Source organism: Marmota monax, unplaced genomic scaffold (assembly GCF_021218885.2).
Source record: "Marmota monax isolate L192 unplaced genomic scaffold, Marmota_monax_Labrador192_F-V1.1 WCK01_AAM20220418_F8-fsc00263, whole genome shotgun sequence".
In the NCBI taxonomy this organism is placed as follows: domain Eukaryota; kingdom Metazoa; phylum Chordata; class Mammalia; order Rodentia; family Sciuridae; genus Marmota; species Marmota monax.
This window is the reverse complement of record NW_026693408.1, coordinates 221,770-236,155: the sequence shown is the minus strand read 5'-3', so window position 1 is coordinate 236,155 and position 14,386 is coordinate 221,770. Positions and strand designations below refer to the sequence as shown.

General features: G+C 33.5%; 1 protein-coding gene across 8 annotated transcripts in view; it reads left to right on the top strand.

Moving 5' to 3' along the window:
* Positions 1-14,386, top strand: part of Cnot6 (CCR4-NOT transcription complex subunit 6) — a 76,890-nt gene that overhangs the window by 57,722 nt on the left and 4,782 nt on the right. For 2 of the 8 annotated variants that reach the window (XM_046457072.2, XM_046457076.2), the window contains 7 exons: positions 5,970-6,059; positions 6,158-6,226; positions 7,497-7,669; positions 8,218-8,372; positions 8,968-9,122; positions 10,234-10,464; positions 12,576-12,778. In XM_046457072.2, coding sequence (XP_046313028.1) covers positions 5,970-6,059; positions 6,158-6,226; positions 7,497-7,669; positions 8,218-8,372; positions 8,968-9,122; positions 10,234-10,464; positions 12,576-12,778 — 1,076 coding nt within the window. Of the gene's footprint in view, positions 1-5,969; positions 6,075-6,157; positions 6,227-7,496; positions 7,670-8,217; positions 8,373-8,967; positions 9,123-10,233; positions 10,465-12,575; positions 12,779-14,386 lie in introns of all 8 variants that reach the window. The other 6 variants (XM_046457069.2, XM_046457073.2, XM_046457074.2 and 3 more) reach the window with 3 other exon arrangements.

Genomic DNA, 14,386 nt, shown 5'->3' with positions numbered 1-14,386 from the left:
TTACAGCATATATGAAATCATATTCATTAAACATCAACTTTGTAAATGGTTCTTTGGGAAATAAGTTTTATGTGTGGGCTGGACTGACTGAGGCTTCTTAAAATTAAAGTGAAATGTAAGCTGAAGGTACCTTTTTCTGTTATATTTTTCAGCCTAACTTTTTCTTTACATTCGTTTTTAAAATTGAAGCGCAGAAAAGTGTAGTATAGTGCATTAGTATTCTGAATATCAGAATTAACTATTAATATATTGTTAACTTTTGTGCTGATTAGTATTACTTTTGTTTTTGATATTAGGAATTGAACCCAGGAGTGCTTAACCACTGAGTCACATCCCCAATCCTTTTTCTTTCTTATTCAGAGACAGGGTCTTGCTTAGTTACTTAAAGCCTCACTAGTTGCTGAGCATGGTCTCAAATCCTTCTGCCTCAGCCTCCCAAGTCGCTAGGATTACAGGTGTGCACCACCATGCCCAGTTTATGCTAATTTTTTAATGCTAAAGAAATAGAACATTAGAGAATGTTGAAGCCTTCTCTGTTCCTCTTCAAGTCTTTTGTATGTCCTTCCAGTTCAGGAGTTTATAACCTCACAGCATCTGACTTAAAAACTGTACTATATATTCATTAAGAATTTGCAAACTTTATTTAAAGGTCTGGTTATCAGTCATCAATTAATGTGTATGAAACTCCTGAAAGTAAACTATGGGAAGGACAGTGCACTCTTTTATGGCAGCTTTGTTCTTGATAATCTCTTGCTCTTTCATTCCAAAAAGATCCTTTACTATTTCGTGTTTTACACCTATACTTTTGTTTCTTCCTTGGAGATAACAGTGTTATCTGGACTTTTTTTTTTTTTTTTTTAATTTTAGACATCCTTTTGAACTGTGTTACATAAGTCTGCCTGAATATTAGTTATCTTTTCACAGATTTCTGTGCCAGCTACATCTTAAAGTACTCTCTCTAAAACTTTATTATTGATTCACAGGTGTCCTATTATTTGGAAGAGATTAAATGTTGTATCATAGCACAGAGTGATGTCTATTTGCTATATTATACATTCTTTCAGAGGCAAAGTATTTCTGCTTCATGAATCAGTTTATACCATTGTCTTTAAATTTGATCATGTAGAGTTACCATGTTTCACTTTTTTAACTCCCTCTCGTTTTTCCATATTCTTTAAAATTTTGCAACAGTAAAACACAGGACTGTGACCTTAGGTGCTCATTTACTTTTTGTTTTAATCTAAGCTTTTTATTTTAATATATTTATAGATTTACATGCACTCGTAAGAAGTAATGCAGAATAATCCTTGTACCCTTCACATGTTTCCTCCTAACAGTACCTTTTAAAACTATAGTGCAATATCACAAGCAGAAGAAAATTTCGTGAAATGAGAGGTACAAAGGAACAAATAATGTACATATGAATCTAAAAATTGTTGAACTCAAAGGCCAGAGTGGTGGTTACCAGAGGCCGGGCAGCTGAGGAGGGTGGTGTTCAGATAGACAGGTGATCTACTGAGTAGCATGGTGATCATAACTAATAATGTATTTCAAAATAGCTAAAACAATGCATTTTCATTCAATCTCGGATCTTGGCACCAAAAAAAAAAAGTGTTTTCAATTTTCTTTCCATATAGAAATAAGTATTTGAGATGGTAGATGTTAATTAGCCTGATTTGATCATCCCACAACATATACATGTATTGAAACATCACATTGTACCCCATAATTATATAATTAAAATATAGAACATTTTCATCATCAAGAGATCCCTCATGTTTCTCTTTTATAGCCATGCTCACTTTCTTTTCACCCCAACTCCTTCACTTCTAACAACCAGTGATATGATCTCCACTTCAGTAATTTTGCTTCAAGAATGTTACATAAATGGAATCCCACTGTATGAAATCTTTCAAGTTGGCTTGTTTTTATTCAAGTTATTCATCAGGTTTTTGTCTGTTAATAGTGTGTTTGTAGTATTTCATCGTATTAATGTCTCATGATTTAACTGTCTATTGAAACTGTTCAGACAGTACTATTTTACATTTCCTACCAGTAGCATATAGGCAATTCAGTTTCTCAGCATCCTCATCAGCATTTGATATTTTCATTATTCTTATTTTCGTCATTCTGATTATTTATGTCATCATATCTTGTGGGTTTAATTTGCATTTCCATGGTGGCTAAAGATAGTGAACATCATCTGGGCACACCTGTAATCCCAGCAACTCAGGAAGCTGAGGCAGGAAGATCACAAGTCCCCATTTCAAAATAAAATATAAAAAAAAGACCCAATGGCAGAGCTCCAGTACTCCTCCATCCCACTGCACATAGACATAGATAGTAAACATCTTTGCGTGCGCTTGTCATCTGTAGTTTTTCCTCTCTGAAATATTTCTTCATGTGTTTGCTCATGTTTTAATTGGATTGGTTTTTTTAACTGTTTTCTAGATATATGTCATTTATTGAATAAGTGGTTCATACATATTTTGTCTCGTGTAGCTTGTCTTTTGGTGTCAGGAAAATATTAGCTTCGTGTAATGAATGAAAAAGTGTTCCGTTATCCTCTGTTTTCTGGATGAGATTCTGTGGAATCCATGTTAACTCATATAAATATTTTATAGAATTTCTCCATAAAAACATGTGGGACTGAAGAACTCTTCTTTAATAGCTTTTAAAATAATTTTCTTAGTAACTGTAGGTCTATTCAGTTTACCTGTTTCATGATGGGTAAGTTTTTTTTTTTAGAAACTTATATCAACATTTTTTATTGGTTTTTTTAACTTATACGTAAGAGTAGACTCCATTTTGTTCTAATTATTAAACATGGAATATATCTTGTTCTAATTCAGTCCCCAGTACCTTTCTTTCTCTTTCTCTCTTCCCATTCCCTACTTCCTTCCCGCAATTAATCTCTCTGACATTTATTCATAGTTATTTTTAAATTAATTTCTTGTGGAGGTACTTGACACAGTGAGATTCACTGTGGTATCTTCATAGATGTACATAGGAAAGTTATGTCAGATTCATTCTACTATCTTTCCTTGTCCCATCTGCCCTCCCTTCCCTTCATTCTCCTTTATCTACTCCACTGAACTTCTATTCTCCTCCCCCACTGATTGGGAGTTAGCTTCCACATATCTGAGAAAACATTCAACTTTTGGTTTGGGAGGATTGGCTTATTTTACTTTACATGATAGTTTCTAGGTCCACCCATTTACTGACAAATGTCATATTCTTATTGACTGAATAATATTCCATTGTGTGTGTATGTATGTATGTGTTTGTGTGTGTGTGATATATATATATATATATATATATAAAATCACATTTGATGGGTAAGTTTTGACAGTTTGTTTTTTTGAGGAAGTGTTCCCTTTCATCTATGTCATTAAATGTATGTAGGTAGAGTCGTTTGTGGAAAATACTCTTATCATTTTGATTTCTGCAGGGTCTATAGTGATATTCCATTTCACTTGTGATATTGTTAATTTCTGTCTTTTTTCCTTGCCAGTCTTGCTAGTAGTTTGTCAATTTTATTGATTTTTTTCCCCCCAAAGTAATAGCTCTTTTAAGATTCCTTCCTTCTTTGAGTTTATTTTACTCTTTGTCTCTAGGTTCTTGAGGTGAGAGCATATATTGTTGAATCGAGTTTTTGTCTACTTATTTCAGTTGTTGAGAGAGGGACATTAAAGTCTTCTACTGTAATTGTAGATTTATCCATTCTTCTTTCAGTTTCAGTCATTGTGTCATTCTTCAGGTCCTGAGATGTCTGGTCATTCTGTCTTCTCTCCAAGTTTCAGAATCTTATATTTGTTCCACATTACATATGCGTGGTTTTTAATTGTACTTTGTAGGAGGAATAGGGAAAAATATGTTTATTCCATTCACCCTGAAGCAACTTTTCTCACTTATATTTGTTCCCTACTTCTAAGGAGGCAATGTCATGTTTTAATTGCAGAAGTTTGGTGGTGGTGGTGTTATCTTTATACTATGAAAATTATTTTCTTTTTCCAAGTTGTAAAGAGCAGATTAATTTTAAATTTAAAGGAATTTCAAAAAATGAAGCAGGTACAGTGATGGATACCTATATTCCTAGTTTCTCAGGAGATTGAGGGAGGAGAATTGCAAATTCAGTGCTAGCCTACAATTTAGCAAGACCCTCTCTCAAAAATAAAATCTTAAAACAGGCTGGGAATATAGCTTGGTGTGTAAATCCCTGAGCTTAGTCCCCACTATTGCAAAAAAGGAATTCCAAAAAGCAAACACATTGGGGGAAATGGCACCATGGGTTTCAGTTGTATTTATTAGAGTCATAAATAGATGTTTGTTTGGGGATAGTTTTTAATTTATAAAGAAGGATTTCAGGAGAGAGATTCAGAGTTGGTGGTTACCTCTATCTACATTTTTTACATTAGATAGTAATATAATCCGTATACATCTTGTTGAAATAGGCTGCTTTACCTAGACTGAGAAGTTTTTGCTTGGCATAATTTTCCCAAGATATATTTAACAAAGGATTCTTATAATTTATAGGATATGACCAAGTGGAAATATAAAATTGCTGTAGTAGAAATAAAATTTGTGTACTTCTGAGAACATGGCACTCCTGCATTTTGCCTTTTTTTGCAAAGTCATAAAATAGCACATCTTTACTTTTATAATTTTTAGAATCCTAAATCTTAAAACTGGAAGAGATCCTAAAGGTCAAGTAACTTTGCCATTTTTTTTCCCATGATGTAATCCAGCTTCTTTGAGTGATATTCTGCTACCTCACAGGCTAGCGTACTTCACCTTAAATACTTCTAATACTTACCAGTGTCTTCTGAATTAGGCTTTCCTGTTAGATCCTATCCATTTGTCCCCATTCTGCCTTCTGATTCTAGTATTCACAAGAGAATGGATGAAAAGCCATTTTTTTTTCCTGTGGGCTGTGATGATTCTGATATAAGTATCCTTTCATTCTTCTTTACTTGATGTAGTTAATAGTTAAGATCATTGATAATTTTATCTGCTGTCTTCAGTCTAGATTTTCTAGTCTGTGTTATGTGAGCTGTGGCTCCAAAATAACACATACTACTTGTGTAGCATGAATAGGAACTTGGCTGGTTGAAACACTGCATTGTGCTATAGTTCTCATTTGTACTTAAGAAGTTATTCTGAGAGGATTTGCAGCTCTTGAAGTTACTTTTAAATCATTTTGTTTGTTTTTATTTTTGGCATTTGCATAACAGTTGTTGAATTTACAAATGGCTCATGGCCCTGGCCCCAGATATTTTCCCATTCCTTAGTAGGTTAGGTTTTAAAGCAATCTGCCCCATCTTGTTACTTAGTTCAGTAGGGTTTTTAAAAACTTTGTGCAGTACTTGTATTTGCGATTAAGATGTTTTCTTGAAACCAACAGTTTATGGCATTCTTGAATTTTGATTTCTTTAATTTGTGATAGTAGTTGTCATCTTTCCCTTCTCTGTTCCTTCTTCCCAACCTGTACCATTCACTTTAGATCATTGTAACCATCTCTATTACTGAAAGTGTTGATGAGGCAGGGTCAGGTACAGAGCGTTATTAAAACAATTATATTTTATTTTAAAATTTTTGGTACTGGGGATTGAAACTAGGAGTGTTTTTACCACTAAACTACATCCTCAGCCTCTTTATTTTTTGACACAGGGTCTCACCAAGTTGTTGAGGCTGTTCTTAAACTTAGGATCCTCCTCCCTTAGCCTCCTGATTAACAGGGATTACAGGTGTAGGCCACTGGGCCCCGTGTCGAGCAGATCCAGATTAGCATCAAATCATTAATAATAAAATTTTTTTCGTACCTCTGTATAACATGGTAGAAATTTTTATTTTCACATCAAAACCTGAAAAAACAATCTTTTCTATGGTTTGGTAGGTTATTAGTAACAATAATATCAGATAATTTTGAAATATTTTTATACTTATCTTGGTTTCGTTTACATATTCAGGAAATCCACTTACCCAAGATATATTGAACCTCTATCAGGAACCAGATGGAACAAAAAGGCTACTGAATTATTTGCTTGATAATTTGTCAGGTACTGCAAAAAGAAGTAAGTGGTCACTTGTTTCAACCTTTTTATTAGGAAGACATTTAAGAATATTGCTTGATTTCATATTTTTTATATTCAACTAGTTTCAACAGAACAACCACCTCCAAGATCTTGGATTATGTTGCAAGAACCAGATAGAACAAGGCCAACTGGTTGGTATCCTTATTTCTTATCTCTTTTTATTTGTCTCTATAAGCCTAACAGTATTTGGGGCATGCGTTAGATTATGGGTAGTGTTAAGTCAGAACTTTTTTTGATTTGGTTTGGGGGGTAATAATAAAGACTTAATAACCAAGATAATAGCCAAGATAGAAATTTAATTCTTATTTATCTGGCCTCTCTGTATATAAGCTATAATAAATATACTGCCATGCAGTACTTCTCAAATGGGGGCAATTTCATTTTCCAAGGGCACATTTAGCAATGCGTGGGGACAATTTTGATTAGCAAAATTAGGGTAAGTGCTACTTGTTTCTAGTGGGTAGAAGAAACCAGGGATACTGCTAAACATCCTTTGGTGCATAGCCCAGTCCCTCGCCCATAATTTTAGTAGTGCCATTATTAAGATACAAAGTATCAATTAAATTAATTGTAATAACCACACAGAAATATTTCTGTGTTGGAAATTTACAAATCCTAATACGTTCCAATATATGTGACATTGTAATATTGTAAGATAAGTAAATCCTTAAAGAATTTAGCAGCTCCCATGGCATGTCTAATAGGATTTGGTTTATGATACTCCTCCTCTTTTGTATTAATCAGTACTGGCATACCTCATTTCATTGTACTTTGTTTTATTGTGCTTCACAGATATACTGCATTTTTTTTTTTTTAACAAATTAAAGGTTGTGGCAACTCCTTGTCAAGTCTATCATTGCCATTTTTCCAGTAGCTTAGATATTTATTAGCAAAAAAATTTCTTTATTATGTGCAGTGTTGTTTTTAGACATAATGCTATTGCACTCTTAATAGACTACAGTGTAAACAGCTTTTATGTGCACTGGGAAACTTGAAATTTCTCTGAGGGGGCTACATTTGCTTTTTGGAAGAAAACTAGACATTTCTGTTAAGGAAACTGCCTGTCAAGTTTCCACTTTCTTCATTAATAATTAATGGTGTGGAAGGAGTATAAAATTAAGGAATCTTGGTTTAGAGGTTGAAGGGCTCTTGATCTTAGTCTTTTAGTTTTCAAACTTTTTGTGTATACCTCTGTAGAAAATAACACATTGTATTCAGACTTGTTCACATATCTGTCCTTTCATTGTCCATTCTTTATACCCCACCACCACCATATCTGTATGGCTTTTTAATGAATATAGATTGAGTGAATAAAATCAAACTTAAATGTTAAATGTAAACTATTACTGAAATTAATTCTGTTTTTTTTTTTTTTTCTGCCACGTGTGTGAATAAGTAAAGTTATCTTTCCTACAGCCTTGTTTTCTGTCATGTGCTATAATGTTCTTTGTGATAAATATGCGACCCGGCAGTTATACGGCTACTGTCCATCATGGGCACTAAATTGGGACTACAGGAAAAAGGCTATTATTCAAGAAATCTTGAGCTGCAATGCTGATATTATAAGTCTTCAGGTAAGTCATACAGAAGAGTGTTTAAATTTCATTAATCTCCCAGCATTGACAACAAAAGGAGCAATTACAGTGGAATAAATTAAACTGACACATTTGAAATTCTAGCTTTAGTGGTTTTAAAATATTGCCATTTATCATGAATAATAATTCAGTCCTAGTGGGAAAAGGATTGAATCTTATATACACTAACTTTGGCTTCTCAGTTCAGCCCTTATAATAACAATCTCAGGCAAGTTACTTGAGTCTCATGAGTCTGAAATTGAGATCTGTGAAGTTCTTCTATTTCTCTGATTCTTGTTCATATGCATAGGAGTATGCATTTTCCGTTTGTTACTCCTAAACAACAAAGAATTGACCTTGGCATTTGGTACTTATAAAATGTGTTCTGGTTGATTTCAGGTAAATTACATTGGAAAAATGTTTTACTCTTTAATCTGCATCTCAATCCTTTGAAAAAATTACTTTAGGATTTCAAACTGTGACTACAGAGCTAATATGTAGAGCTAATTTTGTCTTGTGAAGTAACTTTACTGTTTACAATTTTTTAGGAGGTTGAAACAGAACAATATTACAGTTTTTTTCTGGTAGAACTGAAAGAACGTGGTTATAATGGATTCTTTAGTCCTAAATCTCGAGCTAGGACAATGTCAGAACAAGAAAGAAAACATGTTGATGGCTGTGCAATATTCTTCAAGACTGAAAAGTAAGTCCATCTTTTTTTTTTTTTTTTACGAAAATGTTCACAATATTTGCAGGGTGGGAGCTAAGGGTGCAGAAATTAATTGGCAAATAAAAGATTAAAACACATTCATTATTGCTCAGAGAACGATATTAACTTGGGGTTTTGTTTTTAATCATCAAAATTAATCTTGTTTTGGAAACATATTTAAAGTGCTGTTGTTTCTTCAGGTGTTTACTAGGGCTTTAACTCCAATTGTTAATTGAAGCACTGTGTAGTTAACATTCCCTCTAAGATATGAGAGGGATTATTAAATCCATACTTTGCAAAATAGTTTTAAAAATTAAAAACTAGAATATTCCAACCTGAAACCTAAACAAAAGTTGACTTCATTAATTTGTAAAGGTATTTCAAAGTATTATATGTATCAGTAACAGACTGAAAAACAACTTTAAATGGATTTGGGAATCTTGGTGCTAAATGTGTGGAAGATTTTCCATCGTGATTTAAGTGCTGTTATTTCTCCTGAGGAAGTTTGGGAGAACTACATTTCCCACAAAGCTGATATCTTGATACTCCCAATTCTATGTTTGTTTGTGTGTTTTTATTTTTGTTTTAGATTTACTTTGGTTCAGAAACACACTGTTGAATTTAATCAGCTAGCAATGGCAAATTCAGAAGGGTCTGAAGCTATGCTGAACAGAGTCATGACAAAAGATAACATTGGAGTTGCAGTACTGCTAGAACTTCGAAAGGAATTGATTGAAATGTCATGTGAGTGACCTTTTTCACTTCCTTTAAAATTGACCTTCAAAATATAATAGAGCTGATTAGACATCTTCCAAAGGAATTATAGCAGAAATCATATTATGTATTAATGATCTTTTTTAACACCTGAAGAAACTCAGTGAGAATTTGTCTTTTCTAAATACTTTACATCTTTACCACAAAGTTTAAGATGAAAAAGCATTGCCCAGAAAAGTTATTACAAACTTTGAAAAGACATAAAGTCAAAAAAATATATTTTTTGCTCCCAAGAATTTTTCATATAAAATAAATAACTGCTCAGGGATAAGAATTTATAATTTCTTATCAGCAAGGAAGTTCTGTAACCTAAACTTCTCTTCCTGGCCTACTTATAATAATTATGTTAAAGGTCTTGAGTTCTGGGAAATGGGCCACTTACTTCAAATTAAAAGTATATTGAGAAGGGCTGGGGCTGTGTCTCAGTGGTAGTGCACTTGCCTGGCGTGAGTTAGGCACTGAGTTTAATTCTCAGCACCACATGTAAATAAGTAAAATAAAAATCAACAACTAAAAAAAAATTTTTTAAAGTATATTTAGAGTAATTGTCCTGTTGAAAACTAAAGCTTCTGTCACTTGAACAATTAGAACTGGGGATATTTAATGGGAAGGATAGCACATATGAAAGACCTTAATGGGTGCCTCAAAACATACTCAAGAAAGAGCATTTACATTTAATTTTGAGAGGCTTAATTTAGGACATATAAACTAAAACCAAATATTTCAAGGAGGAAAAACCTATTTAAAAATCAAGCTATCCCAGATAGAATGGGTTATTTGTGTACAGATAGTGAATTTACACTGTGTTGGAAGAATGGGTTATTTGTGTATAGTGAATTTACACTGTGTTGGAAGTATCAGCCCTGAAGCTTAGATAATCTATTTCTAAGGTTTGTTGAATGGCATAGTTACTGATCAAGTGGGAAATTATTAGATATATTTGAGGGTTCTTTTCTATTCTGAGACTCTTAAGATATATCACTTGCTTTTAGATTCTAAGAATCTGTGGGCTGATGGGAGGGTTTTGTCTGTTTTGTTTTGTTTTTTTTGTTTTTTTTTTTTTCCTTTTTATCTAATGTAGCTGGAAAGCCACATCTTGGAACAGAAAAACAACTTATTCTTGTGGCTAATGCTCATATGCATTGGGACCCTGAATACTCTGATGTAAAGTTGGTACAAACTATGATGTTCCTCTCAGAAGTAAAGAACATTATTGATAAAGCTTCTCGAAGTCTCAAATCCAATGCATTGGGAGAATTTGGAACTATTCCACTTGTGTTATGTGCAGATCTTAATTCTTTGCCTGACTCTGGTAAGAATGTTATTTTATGTAGAATGAATGTTTTTTGACTTAAAATGTTTTTATAATGTATTGTTTCTAACAATTCCAAGTTAAATCCAAATGAAATTTCAGTTTGTGGTGGCATTCATGAGGAGGTATTAAATTTTGTGTGTGTGTAGTGGAAAATCATTTTGGGGGAAGAAAAAGGTAGTATTTGGGGAAACCTAAAGAGGGAGGACATTAATCATCTTTGATGAATAAGTGATATAGGTTGAGCATCCCTCATCCAAAAATATGAAATGCCACAGAATCCCAAAATTTTGAGCTCTGACATGATGCCACAAGTAGAAAATTCTACATCATGAAACCTTGTTTTATACTCACAGTTATTTAAAATATTAGAAAGATAACCTTCAGGTGTACATAAAATAGAAGTGAATTTTATGTTAAGATTTGGGTCCCATTCTCAGGATCATTATGTATATGTGGATATCCAGAATCTTAAATTTAAAACACTCTGGTTCTAAGCATTTTGGGTAAGGTATACTCAACTGTTATTTTGAAATAATACCACTTCAGGTGGGAATTGAGATCCTTTATTTACAGTCAGTTAATCTTAATAAAAAAAGAGCAAGGATCTTTATCCTAAAGTAGAAGAGTACAGAAAGCCTGATCTTGAATAAATAGTTTACCTGAAGATGGTAGAGAGAATAAACCATAGCCTTTAGAATAGCAAACTACATTGTTGTTGTTCTTTGTGTTTCAGCTCCTTGTTTATACTATCATACAATATACACGTTTATATAGATAATTTTTTTAGCACATTATTGCCATCACAAAAGAGCCACAAAGAAGAAAGAAACAATCTTAATATTTGTTTTCTAAGATCTGTAATTCTTAGTCCATCTCATCAGGCTCTCAGGATACTGCTATTGAAGCAGTTGAGGATTGTTTTCTGGCAATTTCTCTACATGTTTCTGCCTTCTGTAATAGCTACAAAATATCTGAGAAGCAAGAAGAGAAAAGTACAGTGTTTCAATAGCAAAGATGTGGGAAAATTCCAGTCTTGCTAACTAATTACATGAAAATTAAAATATATTTGCAGAGTGCATTTTATGTTTAGTAAATTCGAAAAATAGTATCCAGGATGGTGAAGTAACTCAGTAATTAACTGGTGGCATTCTCTTTCATAATTGGCAGGATTATAAAATGACACACAAAATCCCAAGATTAGGATTAACTATCTTGGAAGTAGGTTAGCATAAGCAAAACCTATGTACTAAGATGTTGATCGTGGTGTTATCTTTTTCTTTCTAAATAGTGCCAATAACCTGGATTTTGAAAAACACTGAACTAGTTTAGACTCCAACCCTTTTTTTTGGCGGGGGTGAGGGTGGGTTGTAGGTGGACACAATACCATATTTTATTTATTTATTTTTATATAGTGCTGAGGATCGAACCCAGTGCCTCTCACATGTCAGGTGAACACTCTACCATTGAGCTACAACCTCAGCCCCAACCCAATTGTTTTTTTTACAGCCTTTAAAGGTAATTAGGAGGCACATCTGTTTGTGAGCTAGTTATTAATGAATAAAACAAAGTACAAAATATTGGTACTATGATTACAACTACATAAAAATGGATTAGGACAAGTTATGGCAAATGAAAAAAAATGGAAAGTGGGAATGTGAGTGGTTTTTAAAATTTTTTACTATTGCATTTTTTGTTCATTATAGTTATACATAATATTAGGGTCCATTTTGACATAATTATACAAGCATGGAATATAATTTGCTCCAATTCTGCCACTAGTACTTCCCTTTTTCATCCCCACCTTCTTCCCTCTGTTCCCCTTCCTCTACTATACTGAACTATTTCATTTTTATAGCTTTTTTAAAAAATTAGCACATTGTGGACATACATAAAGGTAAAATTCATTGTGGTATATTCATGTATGTACATACGAAAGTTTGATCAGATTCATTCCACCATTTTTCCCCTTTCTTATCCCTTCTTTCTTCTCCTCAATTCCCCTACTCTGCTCCACTGATTTCTGTTTTCTGCATGGTCTTTTAAAATTATATTTTGCTCACTGTATGTTATACTTGACAATAATGAAACCTTGTTTGTCTTCATTTTAGGTGTTGTAGAATATTTGAGCACTGGTGGAGTAGAAACAAATCATAAAGACTTTAAGGAACTGAGATATAATGAAAGTCTTATAAACTTCAGCTGCAATGGGAAGAATGGAATGACCAACGGAAGGATCACTCATGGTTTCAAGTTAAAGAGTGCCTATGAGAGTGGCCTGATGCCTTACACAAATTACACATTTGATTTCAAGGTGTGTCTTAAGATTCATAAGCTTTTAAAAACCTCACTTTTACCAGCAAGTCTTGTCATTTCAGTAAGTTTTAAAATGTAGGTATGTGTTCAAACTGGAATTAAGCAAATTCTTTGAAAGCAGTATACTTTTAATTGCTCTTCTGTAGAATTCCATATATGATTAATGTCTCATCTTTATTTTCTTAATACTGTTAAAATATTTCCCAACATGAGAAGTCACATGAAATAATGGTAGTAAATCAGTTCCTGAGTTATCTTTTACCTTTTGGGAGCAATTATGTTTCTTACTTGTTCATTACTAATAGCTGTATATGCAGTATTATAATACTGCTATCAGGTAAGATGAGGCATCCTTTTATAGTCTATTTTAAATGAAACTGTAATTCTTTGAATGCCATAATATGGTTTATATTAGCCAATTTTAAGTGTTTCTAAAATATATTTGTGTCTCTTACACAATTAACAGCTTATAGTAGTGGAGCGTCTCTTACATTTTTGAGATCATTGATTGTTTAGAGCTATGTCACTTTGTTCAGTTGCCTTTTTTAGTTATTTTCTGCATTTCTGTTTTCCTACATCCCAGTTTCCATTTTTTTTGTCTATTAGAATATAAACGAGAGTTTAGGCAGAGTCTTAGGAGCTCTTGCACCTTAAAATGTAGAAATTATGACTTCTGTTGTCCTTAAGAGCTCCTTCCTTTTAGATTCTTCGGCAGACTGATTGAAGAGAGACAAGAGTAATAATCAAAGAGTGGGAGAAAGTATAGATTTGTTTGTTTCCCCACTCACCCTCCCTCTTATTTCTGTTCCTAGTATAGAGATAGGAAGAAGGCATTTGTATGGTTCAGTGCTTTTGGCCAAAAGCAGGTAGAGAAGGGGCTGAAATTATGGGAAGAGAAGGGCAAAAACAGCAGATCCATAACTATGTGCTAGATACTATAGAGACAGGTCTTATATTAGTCAACTTCCTGTTACTATAACAAAATACCTGAGATAATTTTATAAAGTTTTATTTTGGTTCACAGTTTTGGAGGCTTCTAGTACATGATTGAGTAGCCCCATGGCTTTGGGATCTTTGGTGAGGCAGCAGCAAGCATATTATGGTGGGAGGGGATGGCAGAGCAAACCGATTCCCTCAAAAACCAGGAAGCAAAATCAGAGAAAAAGAAAGAAGAGGGATACCGATCACATAATTCCTTCAAGGCATGCCTTCAGTGACCTATGGACCTCTCATAAGACCCTACCTCTTACAGGTCTATAGGATCACCTCCAATAGAATTCCACTCTAGAGACCAAGCCTTTAAACACATGGACCTTTGGGGGACAGTCAACATGAGGACTGTAGTAGGTTTCAGTCACACAAAAGAAGATGTAATTACAACTTGGGATGATCATTAGCAAGGGAAGAAAATCAATGGGTCAAAGTATTGAGTGGGAGCAGGATTTAGGAATATCTTTGGAAAATGAACCTAACATTTGAAGAATAAGAGTAACTAACCAGATGACAAATAAAAGAAAGTGTTTGGGGCAGAAGAGACAGCATGTATGTAAACCCTGGGACAGGAAAAAATTTAGTATCTACAAGATACTTTCTTCCCCCACCCACC